Source organism: Pimephales promelas, chromosome 22 (genome assembly GCF_988280905.1).
Source record: "Pimephales promelas chromosome 22, fPimPro1.hap1.1, whole genome shotgun sequence".
NCBI lineage: Eukaryota > Metazoa > Chordata > Actinopteri > Cypriniformes > Leuciscidae > Pimephales > Pimephales promelas.
Genome location: NC_142790.1, coordinates 23,268,811 through 23,295,032, shown reverse-complemented (window position 1 = coordinate 23,295,032; position 26,222 = coordinate 23,268,811). Strand labels below are relative to the sequence as shown.

The window sequence follows — 26,222 nt, the reverse complement described above, 5'->3', positions numbered from 1 at the left end:
TTTTTTGACCATTTTTTTACTTTCGTCACTTGAAGTCCTATTCCTAACCTACTTATAGCCACTGAGTTAGAAGCACTGAAATGAAAATTAAGCAATTCAGGCATCTGTGGAATGGGCAGGACTGGAAAAACTCCAGCCAATCATTTCCAAGACCACCTAGAATCATTGGACAGAAAATTCGTCAATCAAACGGTCAAACCACGCAATCCAATTGTTTTTTTTTTGTTGTTGTTGTTGAGGGAACCAGTATGATGCTAACTTCCGGGTTGGCTTACAAAAGTCATTACTGTAGCAGAAAGAATGTTAATCCAAAAGAGTACAAAAATAGTAATCCATTACCATTGATTGGATTGTTGGATGTGGTTTGCTATTGATCAATCTAATGTGAGTCAGGTTGTCCAGCCCTCACGCCACCAAACACGTCAACAGAGAATTAAGTTGCAACAAGATGAAGGGGAAGTTATTTTATTTAATACGATATGATTGATTGCAAATTTGCGATAGAACATTCACTTAAAATGAGCACGGAAAGATCATATCTAGCTTAACAAACACAAATTCCATAAAAAAAGAAGTGTCAATTTAAATGAAATGGCGACTGTAAGATTATTTTATGCAGAAGGAGAAAGAAGCACTTCACAGGTCAGCTCCCACATTGCTGTTTTCGGGAAGGAACTGAACATGCCCTCTCGGCATGTGAGGCTGAGTAACGGACAGCAAGTAAACGCTTGCTGAGCCACAACAGCACAGGAAGTCAACAGCCTGTTTAGTTTAGCACAACTTCCTCTTAACCCTCCCCTCGCTGACCATCCACGTACTGTTTACACAAGACAAGAGCAACACCAACACAAGAGCTGCTCTGTCATCCTCACCATACAGCATGTCATAAACAACATGTTATTATATGTAACGACGCATTATTTTATTGAACAACGAGGATCGAGTTACTTTTTGATTATTTTTACTCAGTTTAATGAAGATGAGTATGTTCAAAAAATAAGTTACCTAAAAAGGCAAACAGCTAACGTCAACTATTACATTTAAGAGTATTACTAATCATATGTGTAACTTTAAGGCACTTTTCCGATTCAAAAAGGTTCATTTAGAAACCTAAAACGATTACCGAGTGAAAAGCCTGACCTCTACTGACATTAGAGTGAACAGTCATATTTCAACAATGTTGAAAATTAGCATACTACTCCGTTTAATTATAGAAAATGGTATGTGAAACAGTATTATGCAACCATAAAATGCTGCATTGTTTATTGTTGTCCTCATGTTTCAGTCAGAAAGTGGCGTCCAGTTGAAATCTCTGATTTACATCCATTTCTGTTCCTTTCTTTATTGAATGTCTTAACATTAATATAACAAAATGATCATTTCATCTACTGTATTATACTGTTTACTGCAAAAATGGATTAGTGTCCTATTCCAAACATGAAAATATCAATAGAAAACATGAAACAAATGTGCATGAAATGAGAAAATTCAGAATCAAAAAACAGAGGGGTTAAAAGTCTACACATTTTTATTATTGTAATGAAAACATTGTTATAAATCTATGATAGTAATCAGAATTTAAGCAGTTAGATAACCTGTGCTTTTGTAGTTACAAATGTAAATAAAAAAATAGAGGATGGCATAAATGTGTAAAATTAGCACTCATCTTTTTTTTTTTTTTGCTTTAAACAGTTTAAAACATCAACCTGAAGACGATTGTAAGGCACATGGGTAAACAAAAGTAATTATCAGTAAAGAGATTTTGTTTGTATCATGAAATTAATAACTTGATGTATCCTTACCATGCGCTTTTTGAAAACTGCAAAGGACAGTTTCATAATTCATAACAGGAAAGGCTGTCTGCGTGCAAATAAAGCATTTTCTTTGTGTGCTTAAACTTTTAACACAATGAAGAGAAATGTAAACTGCAGAAGATAATAATTGAGGCCCATGTCAGTTACGATGTGGCTGATTAACCCTGAAAATAAATTATGGCATATTCATATCTCCACTTCTACAGGAATTGCTTTGAAATGTTCTAGAAACTAATAAGAGTTCTTGTACATAATGGAAGTCACTTTAAAATTCATACAAAAAGACAAACCAGTCTTAATACTTTCTTGTTGTAAACACATGAAATACTCAAATAAAGTCACTCTTGGAGTTTTTTGTATAATAACAAGGCATGTTGGCAGTAAACATGTCACATCGAACGCATTTGAAAAATAATTCTGCATTAATTCATTTGTAAACATTGTTCCGGTTAGAACCTCTTCCCATACTGGGACTGCAAGACGTCACATCCAATGAAATACTGTTGCATGTGAGCAGCACAAGACGTCTTGTTTGCATATACGGTATACAGCACAGCTGGATTACACTATACCGATCTGTTTTGGTTCCAACAACACTCGTTTTCTTTTAATTTAGCAGCTCCAAGTAGGTAATGGGCACTTTTCCCTTCTGAGTCCCACGTTCCCCCATCAGCCAATCAGAGTCCATGCCTGGAACGCAGCTCACCATGATCACCTGAAAGAAAAAGGACACGCAATTCCACTAGGGATTCAGACCAAGAAAGAATTATTCAAAATCAGCGACACACAAGTGGGCCGTCTACCTCATCGGCCAATAAGGAGAGCTCATTGCTGCCCGCGGCGTCGTAATCGTACAGCACTCGTGCTTTACGGCTCCCGGTGAAGTTCTGCAGCTCGGTGAAACCTGAAGACGCATTGCCTTTGGAGGAAGGAAGAGGGGTTGACAGTGGCAGGATGGGTACGGAGACACTGGCCCCGCCGCTGGCCGTCGACTGGTTGTTGTTGGAAGAGAAAGCCGAAGGGAAGCTGGAAGGGGGAAAAATTCCAGATGAGTTAAATAATAATTAAAATTATTCTAAAACAGAAAAAAAGACTGATTGTGTCTTACTTTCCCAACTGCTTTTGGAGGTCCACCATGTACTGGTAACACTGGGCATAATATGTCATCTGAGCCTCCACAAAGTCATTTAGACAGCGGAGATGATGGGCCTGGGGAAGAAAGAAAGTCGGGAGAGAGATGATATGGTCCGACATTGTGTTTTCCGAGTAAAACTGAGGGGTTGTGAGATGTGGATTGGCAGGAGGCCCAGTGAGTGGTAGGTTTTCAGATGAGAACTCACATGTGTACTGCTGATTCCTTCCAGAAGAAGCCTGGTGATTTCTGCCTGTCTGTCAAACTCACTCTGTGTCATCTTCAGATCCTGCTCGGCCTGAAAGAGAGTGGGAGAAATAGTGAAGGAATGTTTTACTGATACAGCTTTAAGTCGGCATTAAACGGAAGTTGCGATAGTCTTTTCTTCCATATTGTGACGTATATCAGAGTGAAACAGCCTACCGAGCAAGGAAAAATCAAATGTAGAGCAGGAATTGACCAGTATGCATTTTTTTTATAAAACAGTAGGGAAATACCTGGATGACATTCTGCTTCGGCTGAGATTATGAAGTGATTACAATATGAGGCAATAAGTGAATTTAGATGCAGTATAGGCCAGTGTTTTTAACTAAAACTGTTAAAAATAAAGCTGATATTAAATACAATTATAAATATTAGTTTAAATCTCAAAACATTTAAACAAAACAACTGAAATAAACAAGGTGGAGTACTAAAATGACTGAAACTGCAATGGTAAATAAATGACAAAAGCACCTAAAATGATCTTAAAATGAAAACTTACAAAAATATAAATAAGTAGTATAGTATGGGCATTATAATGATAAAAGTAAAAAATAATAATAATATTTAAAAGAAAACAATAGAGATATCAGATAAACTAGTCAACACGCAAGATCCTTTGAGTGGAACTTGAATCTACTTGTATTCAGTTTGCAAGCTAACACCCTGCTAGCTTTAGCCTCCTAGCTTCACACAGTACATTTTTAATTCATTAATGTTTTGATTAGCCATCAGGCTTTGAGGAATCTTGCATAACACCAGAAACACAAAATGTTGGAAATTACAGGCAAAGAAAAAGCTGGCAATACTGCCTAACTGATCCACAATTTCCCGTTTTTCACCGAGAGAAACTCATCACGACACGCACTGTATTTTTCACATTAGCGCTAAGATTCGCAAATGATCCAAAATGGCAGAACATACTTCTTACCTTTGTCACTTCCTCTGCCCACATCTGCACAGCATTTAAAAACAGCAATAATATATTTAGAGATAAAGCTGAGGATAAACACTTGAACATCTACACAGACTACAGCCACAACATTAGCAGCTAGCATCACTTAGGAAAATTTAGCATGGTAACCCAAGTTTCCACCAAAATACCAGTTACTACAGTCGTTGTGACTAAAACAAAAAAGAAAATGCATGTGATTTCTTTCAAACAGACACTTTGAGAGTAAGTTTAATTTTTTTTATTTTGATTACAGTGATGCTATTAGCAAGTTAACAGTTTTATTGTGCTGACAAGAATCATAACATGGCGTTTTGTCAAAAACTATGGTTAGCATGATTAAGATTGAAGCACAAATCACGGCTGTTTCAAGGAACAAACTATTTGCTGCAATTGACTAAGAATTATTTGCTCACTTCACTGTATCGACGCAAACTAAACACTTCCCATTTTGGAAGAGGGCAGCTGTTTGTTTGGGTACTAATGTGTGTATGTGGGTGTGTATGTATATATATATATGTGTTGGTTGAGAGCTGGACATGAGACAATCTTGAAGCACTTCTTTACTTCTCTTGTGAAACTGGGGCCAAGTGCGAAGAGTTTTGAAATGTCATCACGATGTTGAGCAAACATGGATATCCTCTTTCCAAACTCTATATGCACAAAAAAAGGAACCTGGAAACACACACACTGCTAATATCCGGGACAAAAGAGCTTAATCAACAACTTAAAGAGGAACTAGCATGTCTTAAAGGTGACTCTTCTAAAGCAGAGTGGAACTTGGCACTGAAGAGAAACACACACAGACCAACCTTTAGCCACTTTACATGGAAAAAATTCACCATGAAGGAGAAATTGGCAACATAGCCAACGTCCCCTGGTGGAGGGGTAGATCCGAGAGACTTTTGTGTGCCGACACAAAAACAAGAGACAGTACAGAGCTGCGTTTAAGAAAGATGGCAGGTGCCATTACATCATATTTAAGGGGAAAATTCCATTTTAATTTGTGTAGAAGCAATAATGACTCACCAGAGCTCTGGCATCAGCCATTTTGGCTTTCTTTAGCTTGGTCTTTGCAGCATCGAGGTCCAGTCGTTTGTTCTGAAGCAGTTTACGCTCTTTCTGTAAAGAAGCAGACGAGTTTTTCTGATTTTAAAGCTGGCATGAAATGATGCATGGATCGATCATTTATCTATAGCAAACACTGCAATATTCCAATAAGGAATTTAAATAAGGAATTTAAAGGTAAATTTGCACTATTAATAACTCTGACATTCTGTAAGCTAAACCTGTTATAGTTTCACATTAAAATAGCTTTGTTTTTTATTCATTACAATTATTATTATTATAATTTTTTTGAAATTTCAATGGCAAAAAAAAAACACACACATTAAACCCAATTGAGAAATATTATTCACTTTTAAAAATTTACTTTTACATTTTCATATAGAAAAATAAATGAGTTTATCCAAGTGATGCAAAGCAGAATTTTTCATGATCCTTATGCTGATTTGCAGCTCAAAAAAAAAAATGTATTATTATTTTCAATGTTGAAAAAATTGTGCTGCTTAATATTTTGATGGAAACATGATATTTTTTTCAGGGTTTTTTTTTTTTTAACTTTTGATCGGTGGTGTATATAGCCATGTTTCTAAATAATATCCACCTTGTTTTCAACAAAGAAGTAAGCTATTTTCTGTGAAGGTGTGAGACTTTCAATTCATTAGCCGCTATAGGGAAATAAGAATTAAAAAAAAGGCAGTAAATGCCAAAAACATTGGCTACAGACCAGTTTTTTTATAATAATTATATAATAATTAATTATTTATAATAATAATTAAAACAATACATTAACATAACACTAAGAAATAACAGATTGCAATATCAAGCAGAATAAGAAGCTGTTTTGTACAGCTAAAAATAACCGAAGCTAAATAGGTCAGACAAATTCAAATTTACAAATGCCCTCGGCCGCACTTACGTGAAACATAATGTTTCAGAAATCAGTGTTTCAGTTATTAGGGTTGCCTGAACTTACCAATATAGTCTTGAAGTCTCCTTCTAAAAAGTTGCGGAAAGGCGTGAGGAAATTGATGGCAGAGCTCTGAATGAACTCTCGCTCCGCTCCTCCGATCTGCTTCTCCGTCTCGCCACACTTAATCAGAGCGTTTCCTGTAGACAGAAACGGACCAACTGTACATTATACTAATTCAATATCACCAAGATGATCTTTGTTAGATGTCTAGAGGCCATTATCAACTAGCGAACAGTCTACTAGTGTTTTAGTAGGTGTTTACATTTAAGCAAGGGGAAATGGGGTACTGTCAATGGACTACTATTATTGAATGAGGTACTATTGTGTTATCCACTATATGCTGCCTGTGTGTTTGGTACTTACCGTAGGCTGTTCCAGGCCCAGATTCATTCCCAGAGTCGATCATGGATTCCCCCAGAAGCTCATGGTTGTTCATCCGTGTTGGGACCTTCTTGTCTAGTTTTTCATAGAAGAATTCTTCTATTCTGACATCTGAAAACGCAGGTAATATGAATAACATTTTTATACAAAAATCTATGTTACATATTCACTCTATAGTATATAGTACTATAAATGCCACATGAAATTCATATATATTCATTATATATTAAATATAGACTCATTTCAATATTTATGAGTAAAAAGGGAACTGTATTTACTGTAAAAAGTGGTAAACTGTTACCTTATGGAGCTAGTTCTACTTGCTAACCAGACCCCAAACCCAATGGACCCCATTGATTCCGTAGTATTTTTTTCCTACTATGGAAGTTAAAGGGGCCATCAACTTTTGGTTACCAACATTCTTCCATCTTCACCATTCATTCTTACATCTTCTTTTGTGTTCAGCAGAATAAAGAAATTCATACAGGTTTGGAACAACTTGAGGGTGAGTTAATGATGACAGAATTTTTGGGTGCACTTTTCCTTTAACTAATGGGACCTTATTGTAATGTGTTACCCGTTTTTCCCCTTCTTTCCAGACAACAATATTAATTATATTTAAAAAGTAAAAATAATTTCAAATAATTCCCAAATATTTCAAACAATTAAATACTACAGCACCATGGTTGCATCCTTAAAAAGCTATCTCTAAATACACAATAAGGAATGTGATTTTCTAGATGTGATGGAGTCGACAGGTGTGTGTGCTAGATCTGTGTTTTGATCAGCTGTTTGTTCCCTCCTGTTGTGCAAGTGTTTTTCTGTCCTGCTGATATTTGAAAGTGGTGTGGCACCACAGTGAGGCTCTAACAACTGTGGTTATAGACTTTCTGACATTTCAGTGAGATTTGAACATGAGGACAGAGTAAATTATGGATGGGTTCCAGAGAAATGGAACCTTCTAAGAGAAATATAATTCAATTGTACATGTAAAGGTCGAACAAATATCAAATACTTGTAGTAGTCCTCGAAATCTCCATGGGGTAAAATAATTAATGATTAATGATTAGATGAAGATGTCAAAGCTAATGAATCATCTGATCACTGCATGGATCTTACAGTATGGAGCTGCTTTGATGCAATCTATATTGTGAAAAGAGCTATAAATATACTTGACTTGACTTACTTGGGTTTGGCTGAAGTAACACTTCTGTCTGCTTCAAAATCTTCTCTGTCCATTGTTTAGTGCATTCAGCTCTGGTGAGGAGATTCTCCAAATGTGCATCCAACTCTGTCTTCTCAGCCTGGCCAAATTTTTCTTCTGTGAACTATATGAAGACAGCAGGCATTTAAAAAAAGAAACGTTTGCCCATACTGCCACAAATATATTAAACAAGGTAAAGTACATGTGATGTTCAACATTTTGATGTAGTTATACACGCAAAAATACATCGAAATACATTAAATGTGTATGTGTGTGTGTCTGTCTGTCTGTCTGTCTATCTATCTATCTATACACACATGTATATAGACCTTTATACCTTTATACACTAAAAAGTGGGGCAATTTACTCCCAAGTAGTATTGAAACAGTTACAGTACAATTAAAAGTATAGCTTACTTATAGTACATACATTGATTTTTTTTATTATTTTTTTTTACTGGATAAAGTATGTACTTGAAATTTACTTAAATAGGCTACTTAATAAAATTAACTTAAAGTATTCATATTTTTGGTAAAGGCTCTCAAAAACAAAAGCCTAATGCTCAATCTAATGTAAAACAAAACTTAACCGCAGTTTTCACATCATAGCAGTATGTCGACGTAGGCAGCGTTTTTAAGGCATTATTTACGTGTATTTTTTCAGCATTATCAACAACACATATGACCATCTCTATGATGATGGATAAAAATACTCTCTGGCTAGACAGCTCAGTAGGTTTTAAGACACAGCCTTTGTGTTTTTGTGCTGAGGTCTGCAGGATTAAACACTAACGTTACTTTAGCCCGTTAGCGTTAGCCTCACAAACTAAATCTGGATAAAAAGTAAAAATGTCAGTGTGTATTTTGACCATAAGACAAAGTATGCATGTCTAATCGCCATTATAGAGACTTTATTGTTTGCTTTTGCCATAAAATCAAGAAATGATGACATTTCACAGCTAAATCGATTAACAAACCCGATTTAGAGCACGAGAGAAAGAGCGGCCTTGAATAAGAGAGAAAGATATAATTACAACATTGGAAATCTCTTAAAGCGTCTTAACATCCAAAATGCCAGCGTTCAGGATTAAAAGTGTTGAAATAAAACCTAACTGAAAAATTAACGCATCTTTACAGCGAATCTGAATCTTAACTTACTTGCACCGCCCGACTGAATAAAGTACCAGCGTCCGCTGCCAGTCTTTTCACGTTAAAGTCCATCTTTTAAACTTTTCAATATAAAACTATTTATAAAAAGAGTGCACACGTCAGGATTGTGTAAATAAACGTGATGACATCAATGTTAGCCTTTACACCGGTCGGGTTTTTTAGTGTGAATTGTGAAAGTATGCCTGAAGCAACAGCCGGAGAAGAGGAAGATCCACCCACGGATCTGATTACTGAGAGCACAGAATCGGACCTGGACCTCGAGAAGTGTCCGGTATAACCGAATAGGTCCAATTGTGTGCACCTTCATCAATATACACTCCGAAACTCTTTGACTTCAAACGGAAGCATTTTCAGCAACATTATGTTGCTTAGAGATTGTGGTATGTGCTTTAGGCCCAGCCTCAGCCTGCCATGGGCTTGTTGCTTCAGGTTGGGGGAACTTTTGACTCGTAGCAGGTATTTCACATGCTTTTACTCTTTCAGTTAGTTAAACTTTAATCAGATTGTATGTAACTGTATGGTATTTATGTGTGCATAGCGCCCTCTATGGGTTCAAAAATACATGTATACTATCTATCTATCTATCTATCTATCTATCTATCTATCTATCTATCTATCTATCTATCTATCTATCTATCTATCTATCTATCTATCTATCTATCTATCTATCTATCTATCTATCTATCTATCTATCTATCTATCTATCTATCTATCTATCTATCTATCTATCTATCTATCTATCTATCTATCTACTTGGCCTTTAAATAACTTTTAGTTAATTTTTCAAAAATTCATCTATGGAATATTTTTATGTCAATGCATATAGTTATCACCACTAGATGGAAGCATGTAGCATTAGTGTTCTTGAATTTATGGGTTCTGCTCACCTGCCTGTTAAAACATTAATAGCAGTTAAGAAATGGGTAGATCAAGGAGGGTATTGACTTTTGGCATACTTCAAATAAAATAAATCACGCCATATTAAAGTTCAACTTTATTTAAAGATGTTAATATTGAACCCAACATTTTTGTTTAAATGGGTGTTTCTAAACTTTTATGATACCCACAGGCCTGGCCTGATAAATATCTATATAGCCTATTAGGCTATTTGTATTTGACTGGGGCTTATCACACATAAAGGTTTTGTTCTTAGGACATGGACATTTTTCAATAAATTCAGGTCAGGCAAGCTATCACATAATTAAATGAGGCGAGTTGTCACTTTTTATTTGTATATTATTATTAGGCTAGCCTACTATTATTTTACAATTTATTAATTGGGCCCATTACAATAATACAACATTAATTCAATAAATGTTCGTCAAAACAGTTATTTGATATTCTACATTTTGCTGTTTCATGAATGTTGCTAACTTGCAACACAACTTTAATTGCAGGTTCTATTATTACACTTTACCTGATATTGTGACTAATATTGTTTCTCCCTACCTTTGAAATAAAACTACTTTCTTCTCACTGCAACATCCGCGCTTGTAACCGTAGTAACCAATCTGCATTGTAGCCCAGCCCCCTGCACTCTACGTCATTTGACTGACAGGTAGATGCGGCGCTGTTTTCATCGTGCTTGATAGTGAGACGCGCGCGCCGCGCACTGATTCTTCCACAGAGAACCGGAGAGCATCTTATCCTCGTCTCGGTCTCTCACGTTTAAGTTTTTTTTTCAACCAGGGTGCAAGTGTTTGTTTTCAGAAACCGAGAGAAATGAGCGCAGTAGATATAATTTCGAACGAGAGACTAATAAAATCGAAATTGTAAGATTACTGATATTTAGCCTATTATTCTGGAGCTATATCGATTTTACTCTCCTTGCCAGAGTTAAATAAGAATCTGCCAAAATAAATAAAAATAAAAACATTAATTTGGGAAATGGGCAGCACAGCAATGGATTCTAAGAAAGATGAGAAGAAAAATTCTAGGAAAAGAAGATCGCTTCGGATACACATGCCTGTAAGTTAATATCTGACGATACTTATTTTCTTCTTCCACAGATTCAAAGCCAAAAGTTGTGGACATGGACTGGAACATGATACAGACACATAGCTAAATTGAATTCACGTTCTCTCTTCTCACAATGGTTTAGTACTGACATTGTGAAATGAGCCTCAAATGGATATGACTTTTCAGAAGTAGGCTATAGCCTATTTAAAAAAGGTAAGATAGTGTTTTTGTCTTGTGTTTACTGAATATAGGCCTATTCATATTTAAACAGGCTGTTTGTCAAATCTGTCAGATGTTATCCAACTAAAAAGGTATTGATGTATATTTACATTTAGTAGCCTAAATAATGTCCTGGCTTTTATTTATTGTGAAATTACCACACACACACTGAATATATATTCACAGCCTATTTACCGTTCCGGCCCACTTTAACCCCTGTATATATATATATATATATATATATATATATATATATATATATATATATATATATATATATATATATAATATGAAAACAGACAAATAAAATACTGTCTATATAGACAGTATTTTATTTGTCTGTTTTCATATTATTATTACGACAGATGCATTGCAGTCTCTGAGATGGCTAAACATAAACATTTCTGGTTCTCAGGATAATTAATATCATGGCTATGTTCTAAACAGCATAGCCTACTCATATTCAAATCAAATCAACCACCTATTCACATAAATAGCAATGAATATGTTTTGACCAGGTTGACCATATATCAATTGGCCACACCTGACTCCAGTTAAACATGGAGTCATCAACTCTAATGACTTAAAGAACCATAGATGACAATCAGTTAATGTGCGGTTTTCCTGAACAAATGCTCATGGAAACACAAAGGCTTTTTGTGAACTAATAGTGATCAGTGCTGATTCTGTTTAGACACAGATGACACATGTGACATTTTACACTACATCAGAGTTCCATCTTATTATTTAGCAAAGAAAATAATAGTATAGCATAATAAGTAAGTGTAATTATTCGATTAAGAAGAAATCCCTGCACAATAATCATTGTTTTGGTTTAGTCCGCTCAAGCTGTGATGAAACTGTCTGTTTGTTTCAGTGGAGCCACTCAGTAATCACCTGCTAATTAGCTGTTTTGTGGCATTATCATAAGAGTGTCATTACTGAGTATAATCCTATGATTATATCCACAATATTTATCAGTAGGGGACACAGGTTCTGTTATCGCTGCATAATTTGTTGCATCGTGGCATTTTTGGCAGTGTCCTGACATTTTAACAGGTAGATGTGAAATATGTGCCATGGTTTCCTCTGCATTTGATTAAGTAAACAATCTTGAGCCATGTGATGTAGAGACGAACACTTTGAAAATGCTCCCTGAATGCTGATAAATCTCTTTATAGTGACCTTTTTTTAACAGATGGGCATGAAAGCAGGTTTTAAAGTTTTATGAATCTTGTATTGGAGGATTAATATGAAAATCAGGGCTGAGACTGTTCTTATACTCATAAAATGTCCAATATCAACTCTGCAATATTGACCCATGACATTTATGGTCATTCAAGTTTGAATTGGTGAACTATTAGGGTATATTTAACCACATTTACTGCTCTTAATAAATGTTGGTAAATAAATGACTGATCTAAAGGTCACAAAGCCAGCATTGTTACTAACATACACATTCTTGTGGATGTAATCAACCCGGGTGAACCCGCATGCACTTTTGTGTACATAAGAAATAGGTTCAGTGATTTCCCTACATTTTGAATTAACTCAAAAATATATTTTGATTGCTGTTTATGTTTGCTTTTTCAGTGGTGGTTGCTTAGTGTAGTAAACTGAGATTATTTCAGTGTTGTACTAACTACACTCACCTAAAGGATTATTAGGAACACCTGTTCAATTTCTCATTAATGCGATTATCTAATCAACCAATCACATGGCAGTTGTTTCAATGCATTTAGGGGTGTGTGGTCCTGGTCAAGACAATCTCCTGAACTCCAAACTGAATGTCAGAATGGGAAAGAAAGGTGATTTAAGCAATTTTGAGCATTGCATGGTTGTTGGTGCCAGACGGGCTGGTCTGAGTATTTCACAATCTGCTCAGTTACTGGGATTTTCACGCACAACCATTTCTAGGGTTTACAAAGAATGGTGTGAAAAGGGAAAAACATCCAGTATATGTGGCAGTCCTGTGGGCAATGCCTTGTTGAAATGTCTGCAAACATTAAAACATTATGTATGAGTCAATGAAAGTCAAATTGAAAATCATAAAGCGTTTGGTTGTGACGTCATGACGAAACATTAGCATATTGCCCGCCCACTTATTGCCCACAAGCTGACGTTGTTATGGCAATGGCCGTTTTTGTTTTCGACATGCATGTTAAACCAATCACAACAGACTGAGCTGTCTGGCCAATCAGAGCAGAGTAGCTCGCGGAAAGGAGGGATTTAGAGAGATTGATTCATCTGACGGGTCGTTTGAGAATCATTGAAAATGTGGTGATGTGCAAATGTATATTATGAGTAAATGAAACATTTTTTTGACCTTTGATGCATATAAACTTTTTGTAGGAGACAAAAAACAACATTAGGAAACTTTAAAATAGCATAATAGGGGCACTTTAAAATAAATGAAACATAACTAACATGCAATCAAGTGTCTAAAAAAATTGCACTCCGTTTGCACCTAAATATATTATAAATCTTATTATTTCTGTAATAACTGCTCATTAAAGGTTTGCTAATGTATAGACCATTTTGCAAGATGTAAACAACACTGGTCCAGAAGCACTTCCTGTTTCAGTTTTTTAACACTACATAAAAGCTGGGATAAAATACAACCAACAGAACATATAAAACTGAATCAAAAAGTTAAACAAACATCTTTAAGATGTTTTCTTTACATGTGAAATAAAGAAAACAGTTACAAACTGAAACAGGAAGTGCTTCTGGACCAGTGTTGTTTACATCTTGTAAAATGGTCTATAGCTACTTATTTTTCACAAGGGTTCCAATTTTTTTAACGGCTTCTGAGGCCATTTGTGTCCGGTGGTTGAGTTATGATGTTTTGCTGTGCCTTCTTCAGATTTAAGATAAAAATGAGTGTTTTCCGGAAAAGTCAAGTCTCAAATATTGCACTTTAATCGATCTGCACACAATCTGCTGTCAGTTGAAACTAACAAAAGAGGCATCACAAGCGCTTGCAGTTTGTCTATGAGCATTTCTAGATCCTCAAATGCTGTTAAAGTTTGTCATTTGTGACTCAGTGCTGCAGTGAGATGCTGAATGACTTGCCCGATGCAATTTCACGTTTTAAAATGGTTTGCAGACCCCCATCAGGCTGAAGCTCTCCCTTAGTCAATACCTGTGCTGTATTTCTCTCTGTTTATCCATACACAAACAGACTGAGTTGCAAGCCAGCCTTGTTACCTTGCTGTATTTAAGTATATTTAGGGATAAACACACACATTGCCAGACCTGCCCCACTGACCTCCATGTTACTGAGGGGAGGTGCTGTATCATATCAGTGAGTTACGACTGTCCTTGCTCCTTGGAGTAACCCTGCATTCGTCTATTGGGATTTCCAAGTGCTTGCATCTCGATACCAGACCGCGACATCTGGAACTCTGTGAATCTGAGGGGGTGTTCTTTCTTTTTTGATCACTCTCCAGTTCTTGTTTTGGCTGAGGTAATATTTTGTCCTGATCTCTAGCATGCAAATATGGGCTTGTAATCGAGTCTTGGGCTTCAAGGATATGGAGGCGGGGTGCCTTCACCTTGAGCTCCCCGTCTACAGGACGGATTTCTACTTTGGCTTTGGTCTCTCTTTCCTAAGAGGAAACTGACTTGGATCTATCTGTATGAACAACGATGTGCTTGCTTTTATTGTTGATTAGTTTGTAAATTGGGAGATAAGGCATGGCATGTGGCAATAAAAGTGGCATGGTCAACTTTTTCAGAACATACTGTTAAAATCAAACAATTTAATTTTGCTTTTCATCAGCAACATGTTGTGAAACCTTTTCAAGGACGCTTATTTGAATTCTTTGATTTTTCTTGGCTTTCACTCACATCAGCTGCAGAATTGCTGTCTCAGGCTTTGAAAGTCAATCCTGTTACCATGGATATGACTGACCCGTTGGTAGACGAGAATATTTGCATGTTGAGGAGAAACATGAGTCAATCCGTAATGGATGGTTTTAATGAGGGAGACGGGAGAAGTATGTTTAAGTGACCATAGCTGGTTTTGACATTATGTAGCAAATACAAAGTAGCACTTTTACTGAGAACGGTTCAAGGAGTGGTGATGGCGCAGTGGACAAGACATATCTTTGGTGTGAGAGACTTGGGTTCGAATCCACTGTGAGTTCCTGACCAAGACACTTAACCCATAGTTGCTCCAGAGGCGTGACATATGTAGATAGCACATGACATATATAACTAGAATCTGACATATATAACAATTGTAAGTCGCTTTGGATAAAAGCGTCAGCTAAATTAATAAATGTAAATGTAGGTTGACCTAAACTGTATGATTTACTTATAACATTGATTAAATGCTTAATAATTATTAGATATATTCAGCTCTGTTCCTATATTCAATGTATTTTGAACCTTGAAATTAAATTGAAATTATCATATTTATTATTAGGGATGCACAACGATTAATTTTCAGATGCACTGATTATTTTTTTAATCTTTTGGTATTAAAATTCTATGCTATTTTTGTCTAAATAAATTATGAAAATGATCAATATTATATAGCAATATTATATTATTTATTTAATGGTGCGTTTTGCATGAGGATATTTTTCATCTTAATGTGAAGCAGGTGTATTTGAAATTACACTGATATATATTACATATATATATATATTACACTTATCACGATAAGACGATAATATTTTGGCAAATAATAAAATTCTAATCTTTTTGTCTGAATAAATTAAAAATAAAACACTAAAAACTGCATGTAAATGTTACATGTGAATTTAGGCATCCTAACATTATAATGTAGATTGTATTTAAGTGTTACTAAATTAGTAGATGATGTTTTGCCATGTTCGGTAATTAGCATATTCGGTCAACCACTAATGCTTTATATCAGTATAGCTTTCACTACTTGTTATGTACTGTAAGAAAAGTGCATTATTACACTTTCACTAACAACAGTTGTGTATATGTGTGTGTGATGATTAGTTACAGTAATTTGTAAGTCAGGCTAGCAAAGGGATTTTAAACTGGCACAAATCACACTAATACTCAAATACATGGAGTGACTGCTAAACAATTGCGTCTTCTGTGTGGCTACAGTACAATAGCGGCTTGTGTAATGAGGATAAAGGTAATGCACTTCAGTGACTCTGTGGTCTGTGCAAAGCCTTTGCTGTTGTTTGAAATGTCACTGCGTTGCATTTACAGAGAATTCGGAGAATTTATTAGGCTTTAGGTTACTGCCAAAAGGAGTTTAGGTACTAGGTGCAAGATTCTACATTAACAAACGGCAGCGAAATGGACGAAGAACTGAAGAACCTGTGTGTAAGTTTAGAAGTTGCTGTGCTCAATTTCTTCGTTTATCTGTGCAAATGTTGTTCTAGAATTGTAGAAACTGACCACATCTTATTTTAACCTTCGTGCAGTTAGTTTTAAGATTTGTTCTTATAGCTGGCCTGATAAAATCACTTGGTTCATAGAACAAACACTTGTTGAGAGACCGTCAGAGTTTCTTGGAAAAGACTGTCTGATCTTCAGGGTTAAGTAATACCTGATTTAATCTGTTCATCATTACACATACTGTCCATTCACATAGACCGGGTAAAAATTGCAGGGCGGTCACATGAGATCATGTTACTTTAAAAACCGGTTTAAATGACAGAGACTGTGTAGATGTTTTCCACCACTGATGTCATTGCATGGCGGTGAGGATGTGTTTGAAAACGCACAATGCAAGTAATTGATGTTGGTGGTAAAACTAAAAGTCTGGATTTTTGAGAAGGAGGACAGTGGAGACGTTTTGGATATGCTGTGAGTTCTTCCAATTTGTTCTTGTATTTCTGGGTGGGCATGTGAGGTTTTGCACAGGTTAGATGGATCACCCACCGAGTGTCCATCTGTCATCTGTGATGTGCTTCAAACCGTTAATTCTCTTTCTCTCTCGGCCTGTTATTTGTATAATTCCTTGTGATATTTGGGTACTGAAACCTGTAACCTTAGATTTATTTTGTTGAAATATTATGAAGTGAATGAGAGGTCCCACAGTCATGAAAGCGTTTTTTAAAGCGCTCAATCATTTTGTTTGTTTGTGCTCCGCAGGACTTGAGCTCCTTCGCCATGCCGTTCCTGGAAGGAGATGCGGAACATGTAAACAAGGACGGCGTGCTCAAGGTAACACAACCAAAACACGCACAAGGCTGAGCCAACACTAAACACAGTTTTGAAATCAATCACAGTTATGAAAAAATGTATTAGTGTATGTTTTTAGTGTGTGTGTGTGTGTGTGTGTGTGCGCGCCTGTGGTGTCTTATAGCTAAATTATTGGTTTCGTCAGTGTTGGAGATGCGCCTCACTGCAGAACATGAAATCCAGGGGGAGGAGTTGGATCCAGATCCAACTCCTCCCACCTTACATATACCTAAACCTACCCATCTCCGCCCCCTGATCCCTAACCCCACCCCTAATCCTACCCATCTCCACCCCTTAGACCTGGATCCAACTCCGCCCCCTGGATCTCGTGTACTGCAATGAGGTGCTACTGCAGTGTTGGGGAAAGTTTCTTTTAAAAGTAATGCATTACAATATTGCGTTACTCCCTTAAAAAGTAACTAATTACATTACTTAGTTACTTTTTATGAAAAGTAATGTTACGTTACGTTTGCATTACTTTTTCTCACCTGGTTGTCTTCCAGGAATTGTGTGAGTTCTTTTTCTGGTAGTGTTTAACATCACCAATATTGCCAATATAACATTCACTGTACATTATTGAGAAGAGAGAGAATTTTAATTAAGTAGTTTAAAAAAACGTTGAAGAAAATTAATTAAAGTGAACAGTAAAGTGCGTTAAAAAAGTAAAAGTAACTCAATTAATGTTTAAATGTATAAAGTAGTGCGTTACTTGTTACATCAAAAAAGTAATTTGATTACATAATACACATTACTTGTAATGCGTTACCACTGACACTGAGTTCTCAATATTGTGTTATGATCATTATAATTTAAACGAGCAATAAATTATTCCAAAGTCATTTAAAAGGCTGACGACAATTGAATTCTGTTTTTTGTGTATTTCTGGTATATTCTGCCCCTCAAAGAAAAAATGCTATAGTTAATGTTTTTATGCCTGAAATCAGGTCTCTTTGACTATAATCTGTCCTATAACAGGAAAGTTTGGTTTAACTGCTACACAAATGTAGTGTGAAAACTGATATCAAATCAAGTTTTAATGTTTTCTCCTTTGTAGATCATTATTATAGTTAGCTGTGACGTGTATGATCTGGTAATACATAGTGGAAATGTTGTTGAAATGCGATGAGATTAAAAATGCAGATTCATTCCATTTGTGTTGGCAGTCTGAAAGCTGCTGTATCCTCAATGTCCTCAATCTCGGCAGTCACACTGATGGGATATGAGTCTGCTCTAAAAACCTGATTTGTAATCATGTCTACCATGGTACTTTTTGACTGCACTGACCTCTCATTGGATTCACAATCCAGCAACGTACATGGAGCATTTACTGAATGCTTGTGTATTTAATTGTGTAGCAGCCACAATGAAGGTTTACAGGCCCCCTTAAGTATTTGGATAAGGCATCATATACAATGCTTTTGCCAAAACGTAGACATCCAACGCACATGGCACCCTTTAGCGTCAAATGAGACGCTTCGGTTATTGGTAGGTTTAGGTATGGGGTAGGGTTAGGGTTAGACCACTAGGAGGCGCCTTCTACCCCATATTTGACGCTAAAGGGTGCCATGTGCATTGGATGTCTACGCTTTGGCAAAAGCGCCGTATAGGACGCCTTGGGATGAGAACAGGCTCAAATAACATAGTTTAATATGAAAAAAAAACAAAACAAAAACGGTGGAGTATCCCTTTAAAGGCTTAAAAAAAGCATGTCTTAAACCAGACTCTAATTTGCGCTTCTCTTGATAGATTGCGTTGGTCATTACGGAAATGATCCGGCTGCGTATGTGTCGTCAGTAGATCAAGTGCAGAACTTTCCACTCCCATCTGCACTTTTTTGGAATTGCACTCTCATGCTATTTTGCCCTGTTTAGTAAATCTGGCCCCATGTGTGTAGCTTATAATCTGAATACTTTTTGGTGTCACTGTAATTGTTGTCATTAAGCTTGACTCATATTGGTGAGTATAGCCTAACTCAGGATCTGTAAAAATTCCAAAGCAATTCTGGGAAAGCATCATATCTGATGATCAATCACCCATAGAGGCCAGCGAGACAAGGCTGGAGAGGAGATAAATCACCTGACACTTTCGTTCAGTCCCTTCCCTCTGTTGTTGAAGGTGAGCGGGAGTCACTGAATCTGAAGGGTTCGGAAAACATATTTTGTGATCAGGTATAATCTGCTCCCCTTCATTGCTTCACCAATTTTTGTTGTTGTTGTATAAGCACTCAGGATATTAGCTAATATTTCTCCTTGTTGAACAGATGTTTGATTAACCCTTGGCAAGGTCAATGCAGGATCACCGGTGTGGACGAACATTTGTGTGCAAATGAAACGCATAGTGTTGTTCAAACGCTCGCCACAAGAATGCCTTAGATTCTGGATCAGAGCCAAAATAAGGGTATGTGAATTGAAAGGTTGTAAATCGCTGCGTCAGTATGTTTCATTTATCTCCTGATCAAGGTTCAGGAACATAAAAACTCAATGTCAGTGTAGACTTTTTTTTTTCCATCAGCTCTTTAACACAGAAACAGTCAAATGTTTCCATGACAACCAAGGGTCTCAGAATAATAAAAAATGTCATCACTCCTTTTGTCAAGTGTACAAAGCAAAGTTATTCTTTCATCTTAGTCTTTCAAGGTCTTCATAAACAGATTTTTTAAAGGGATAGTTCAAATGAAAATAAAAATTCTCTCATCATTTTCTCACCTTCATGTCACCCTAACCTAGAACAGTCTACTACTAATACTCGAATGAGAGTTATAGTTTGTAGAATGTGTAAAGTGGACCATCTTCAATGAATCACTGAGTCAGTGAGTTGAACTCATGAATGAATCATTTAGACTAGTGTGCTGTGGACTGACTGAATGATTCATTGAAAAGATCTGACTCAATCGAACGATTCATTCACATGCTATTTTTTTCTTTTAAACATACAAAGGAAAACTATATTTTCTAGTTATTCACTTTCGAATTTCATTCATACTACACATATTTAAACTATAGGACAGTGTTTCCCAACCCTGTTCCTGGCGGCACACCAACACTGCGTGTTTTCTTTGTCTCCCTAATCAAACACACCCGATTCAACCCATCAGCTCATTAACCCACCTGATTATGAGCTGATGGGTTGAATCAGGTGTGTTTGATAAGGGAGACAAAGAATACACGCAGTGTTGGTGTGCCGCCAGGAACAGGGTTGGGAAACACTGCTATAGGACATACTTTTTTTAACGGTTCATAAAGTAAATTCAAATGTAGTACCTATACCGTACACGATTTCGGATGCAGCGTTGGACTTAAATGGTGTATTTTGCTTGACGGCACCAGTCCTCATTTGCTTACTGACAATACACTCTAAAAATGCTGGGTTATTTCAACCCAAATTTGGGTCAAATATAGCCAAAAAAATAGTTGAAAGTGAAAGTTGAAGTTGGGTTAAAATGTTAAATTACATTTTTAACCCAACATTTGGGTTTGTCTATATTTTACCCAATTTGGGGTTAAAACAACCCAGCATTGTTTAGAGTGTAGGGTATACTTCAGAAAATCATTTGTGTGTGCATGTTTCACAGATTAAAAAGTTTAATTAGCTTTTATTTTTAATTATAGTTATTTTTTAGTTATTCTGTTTTTTTTTTTTTTTACATTTTATTAAAATATATAAAAATTGTTTTACTTTTTCGCTTTACTTTTATTTTAGTTTATATAATTTTAGTACTTCAACTTAATTTTAGTAGCAGCCAAGTTTCTCATCTACTATTTAAATTATTCGTTTTTTTTATTTAATTTATTAAATGTATTTAATAGTTTTAGGTAATAACAACACTGCATGAGTGAGAGTAAATGGTGACAGAATGCTCATTTTGAGTGAACTGTCCCTTTAACTTTCCAGTCTACACTACAAATCACTACAAATCCCACTTTGTTGTATTCTAAGAGCGAGGGTGGGGGGGGGGGGGGGGGGGGTCTAGTTATGTAGTGTGTTTAGGTATACAGTACTGTGAGGTATTTATGCCACGGTGTGAGCCTTTATAATTTAACAAAAGCCTCTTGACAAAACAAGGCCATCTGTTCTTTTGGCTGTCTAAACAGTTTTCCGTGGCTTTGTCTGGCTGTTTTTGCCGTGTGAAATTCCCATGTGAATGAACGGTGGAAACATCAAGGACTCACAATGCATCTGAATGTTATGACGTCTCTTCATTTAGTATCTCAATGTCTGTCTGTCCTTAAACATTCCCTCAATGGTCAGCATGCATAACGTCACAGTAATGAATCTGTAAGAATGCCATTGGTTGATGATTTTGTGACTTTCCTCGAATACATAAAACCAACATTTATGTCATTGTGCCGTGATGTAAAATCTCACAGGTAAAGATATCTCTCAAGGCTCAACAGTGTATTGTTTCATCCATAAAATTGTGCCTTGTGCCATAATGACTTGTTTTATGGACATATTTTTTTCAGGAAATCTACAATCCCAACTAACAGAGAACTTTCTGAGAATTTTACGTTCTAGCAAAGTTATGAACAAAGATAATTCAACGTTAATAAAACGTTTGTTCAAAGATATCTGGTCTTCTCGAAACGTTAGCACAAAACTGGATGTGAACAAATAACTGAATGGGAACGTTAGCAAAACGGAAATTTTTAGAACATATTTTTGTTAGCTGGGAATCTACATTGACTTGTGTGTGATTGTATTTTCATTTCCTCTCCAGGGGGAGCCTAGCTGCCGTTCAGCCAGCCCGACCAAAACCTTCTTCAGTCGGGGTCCTTTCAGCCGTCCCTCTAGCCCTATGTCTGCTCCAGCCCGGTCCAGAAACAGCCCTGGATCTCCCAAATCCATCTTCCCCTACTCGTCCAACAACGACTCCTCGCCCAAGTGTTCACGTCGCCGCAGCTTCACCGGAATGTTCCGTTCGTCCTCCAAAGAGTCCACAAATCCTTCTACGTCTCCTGTCAGCATTAGACTCTTCTCTCGGGCCAGGAAAGGTAAGACACATATCAGCTGCCAGAATGCTTCAAGTCGGAAAAATGCAACATTTAAAGTGGTCATATGATGACAAATCACATTTCTCTTCCCCTTTGGAAATATACTTTTGTTGTAACATGTAAACATAGTCTGGCTTAAAAATCCCTAGTCCGCCAAGACCATTTATAGAAATTATTGAATGCACACTAACGTTCATAAATATTTTTTGGTATATTTTTATTGAGCAGGGGTGCATTCAAATTTTTAAATTGATTTAAAAAATGATTGTAAAGACTTTTAAATTGTTACTAGGGCTGAGCAACGATTAATCGCGATTAATCGCATCCAAAATAAAAGTTTGTGTTTACATAATGTATGTGTGTACTGTGTATAATAATTTTGTATATAAAAATTCACACATATGCATGTATATATTTAAGAAAAATGTGTTACTAGTATATAAAATATTAATATTTATATTTAATATAAATTATATATATATATATATATATATACAGTATGCAAATATTTCTTAAATATATACATGCATGTGTGTGTATTTATATATATATATATATATATACAAAATAATTATACACACTGCATACACATATGTTATGTAAACACAAACTTTTATTTTGGATGCGATTAATCGTGACTAATCGTAGCCCAGCACTAATTGTTAGAAAAGATTTCTATTTTAAATAAATGCTGTTCATCAAAAAATCCTGAAAAAAACTAGTATCACGGTTTCCACAAAATATTAAACAGCACAACTGTTTTCAACACTGATAATAATAATAAATGTTTGTTGAGCCGCAAATCCTCATATTTGATATTGTGACACTGAAGACTGGAGTAATTATGATGCAAGTATAGGCTAATTCAGCTGTTATCACAGGACTAAAATAAACTTTTAAATTAAATAGAAAACAGTTATTTTAATTTTTTTTTAATTATTTCTGTATTTTTAATCAAATAAATTCAGCCTTGTTGAGCGTAAGAGACTTCTTTCAAAACCATTAAATACATTTTCCAACTCTGGAACGGCAGAGTACGTATAATATGTATATAATTTAGTGAAAAATTGTTCTTTTGTGATGCCACGTGTGTTTTAATACAGTATATGTTTTAATGCAAGAAACTTGTACTACTTTATTGAGAATGTTTGTTGTTTTTAATCTAAAGTCTGTTTTATATGCAGTGCTCTACAATTATATGATTGGTACTGGGTTATTGAGTTGGCCGTCTTCCCTAAATTTATTCAGTGTGAGAGTTTGTAATGTTAATTATGAGCTGATTGTGAAGTTAACATTCATCCAGACTAAAAGATTGTTAAATGTGAATTATTATACCAGTATATCCAGATCCCAGCATAAAAGATGAAAATGTATATTAGCATTGGTGAGATGAGATGCTATGAATGCCATTATCACATCAGTGTGTGGTGTGAGTCAGCATTTAGTGAACGCTTTCACGGCTTGTCTGGGTCTGGCTTAGCCTGGGGTGTGTAATGTTGTGGATAATTGCGCTGTGTGCTGATTTAATGGAGGTGTGGGTGTTTCTTAATACAGAAGACCTTGATAATGAATTCAGCTTTCAAATATGTTATCCACGTGAGTCTGATTTAAAGATCAGAAACAAGAGGAGGGAGCATGATTTTTTTTTTTTTTTTTTTTTGTATTTATACTATATGAAGAGCTTACTCAGTTTATATATAATTTAAAACATAAAAACTATTTAAAGTTACCAAAGATTTGTATCTCAATATTTTTTTGAAGTAGTTTAGTACTTATGATATAAGGTTACTGTCCTTGATATATTGTAGGTTTGTGGTCAGAGCTCTTGATTAAATGATGTGTTACTCAAATGCACGAGTGTTATCCTTGGTGACTAATGACTTTGTGTTTATGGGCTCCTGACAATGTTTATTTTGTTGGTTGTGGTTAAAATTTCATCAAGAGTAGAAGATGTTGAAGTGAAGATAATTGAAACTATCCATGTGACGTGACATTTCAAATGACTGTTATTTAAAAGCACACACAAACATTGTTGACACGTAGTACTTTGCTGTTCTCTCTGGGTAGTCAGTTTGACAAGGAAAAGATTAATCAGCCGAAATTTACTTTGTTCCCACGAACTGAAAGTGTAATCAATAATTATAAAATTAAAGTTGGTCTTGAAATAAGTATGAGAATGGAGTGACCTATAATTAGATGATTTCGAGTGATTAAGTTTTTGCCTGAGTTTGATGTGTAGGTAAAACTGGTCTGTACCGCGGTAAAATCGTGAAAGTAGGTCAGGTCATGGTCTTATATTTACAAATAATAAAGCAATTTTATAATATAAACAAATTATATATATATATATATATATATATATATATATATATATAATTTGTATTTATTTAGAATATATATTTCAATATATATTTAGAAATATATACATTCATATTTTTGTTTATATAATACATTTCTTTATTTTAAATTGTTTAAAATAAAAAATAAATATATCAGGTCACTATTTCATGTCTGTGTGTGTATATATATATATATATATATATATATATATATATATATATAATCATTTAAATGGTAAACATATATAAATAATATATAATTTAAAATAATTATATATATAAATATATATATATATATACTGTATATATATATATATATATATATATAAATATATATATACAAACAGTGTATAAATATATTTATACATATAGTCATTTAAACGGAAAACATATATAAATAATATATATATTTTAAAATAATTATATATATATATATATATATATATATATATATATATATATAATCATTTAAATGTTAAACATAATAATATATACAGTAATAATAATAATATATATATAATATATATATATGTATATATGCAGGGTAAATGTGTATTTTTGCAGTGTGTGGGGGCGAGTATGTGTGTAGGTGAACCACACACACACACAGGACAATACACACAGTTGGGAATATTTTTCTTCATACACATACACACTTATATAACAGCACTACTATGCTTCTCTGACGAGTCATAGTTGCTTTGGCTGGCAGACTTTCCTGTCAGCCGAAAACAACAACCTATTGATTTATTCTTAAATACTGGAGTTGGAGCAAAACTGGATTCCTCTGTCTGATTGCAAGGCAGAGCTGGCCAGATTAAAACACATCAAGGGAGAGTATTAAAACATTAGAGGCACTCGAGATAGAAAAGGAAGATGTGTTTCTGGACTACGTTTTTTATTACTTGATTATATCGATCTGTATAATGAGGTTTTTATCTGCTAAGTGCATCTGGTGCATTTACACACACACACACACACACACACACACACACACACACACACACACACACACACACACACACACACACACACACACACACACACACACACACACACACACACACCGAGAGAGAGAGAGAGATGGGATATGGATCCATTTCAGCATTTATAAAATCCTGGTTATCTCAGGGCTGTTTGTCTTTTTGAACGGGTGTGTATTTAGCTGAGATGTGTATGTGCCAGTGACTCTGAGAATAATGAACACTGATGGACAGAAGCTTCTGATCAAGCAGTGTTTGTCATTCAGGAAATGACACTCTTGCCAGAGGAATTCTCAATTGGACTGCACCCAGACAGTGACATCAGTGCAGAAAGCACATAATTCAATCACGCTTGCTTTCATTATATTAGCTGAAATTAATCCTTGACTCTAAGACATTCTCAGAGCTCCTTAGCACAGGCAGCTGGAAATGAGGATGGCCGTATGTCTCTAATATGATAACAATTCAGGTTTTGCCTCAATAAGATCGTGATTAGGAAGGAACGATGCTGTGTCATCCTCTATACACTGATATGCCACAATCTAATTGTCTGGTTTTATCGCCACCTACTGGATAAAATTTAAATGTTGCATTCTTCAT

The 26,222-nt window shown here is 35.4% G+C and overlaps 2 protein-coding genes across 5 annotated transcripts in view; one reads left to right on the top strand and one right to left on the bottom strand.

Moving 5' to 3' along the window:
• Nucleotides 1–1,510: 1,510 nt before the first annotated feature.
• Nucleotides 1,511–9,480, bottom strand: sh3glb1a (SH3-domain GRB2-like endophilin B1a). Of its 2 annotated transcripts, XM_039684658.2 has the most exons (11): nt 8,937–9,480; nt 7,762–7,903; nt 6,558–6,686; nt 6,198–6,331; nt 5,189–5,281; nt 4,972–5,100; nt 4,139–4,162; nt 3,155–3,244; nt 2,923–3,023; nt 2,618–2,840; nt 1,511–2,529 (listed from the first exon to the last, which is right to left on the bottom strand). In XM_039684658.2, the coding sequence occupies exons 1-11, from the start codon at nt 8,997–8,999 to the stop codon at nt 2,422–2,424; spliced, it is 1,236 nt and encodes a 411-aa protein (XP_039540592.2). In that variant the 5' UTR covers nt 9,000–9,480; the 3' UTR covers nt 1,511–2,421. The 2 variants fall into 2 exon arrangements, with proteins under 2 accessions (XP_039540592.2, XP_039540594.2); XM_039684660.2 differs by lacking the exons at nt 4,139–4,162; nt 4,972–5,100.
• A 1,059-nt stretch (nt 9,481–10,539) lies between these two features.
• prkag2a (protein kinase, AMP-activated, gamma 2 non-catalytic subunit a) overlaps nt 10,540–26,222 on the top strand; it is a 59,513-nt gene continuing 43,830 nt past the window's right edge. For 2 of the 3 annotated variants that reach the window (XR_005624561.2, XM_039684652.2), the window contains exons 1-3: nt 10,540–10,916; nt 17,220–17,291; nt 22,027–22,300. Coding sequence is in view for 2 of the 3 variants with exons in the window: in XM_039684652.2 (XP_039540586.2) it covers nt 10,836–10,916; nt 17,220–17,291; nt 22,027–22,300 (427 nt within the window). In the remaining variant the exon portion in view is untranslated. Of the gene's footprint in view, nt 10,917–10,985; nt 11,121–17,219; nt 17,292–22,026; nt 22,301–26,222 lie in introns of those variants that run through there. The other variant, XM_089125972.1, reaches the window with a different exon arrangement.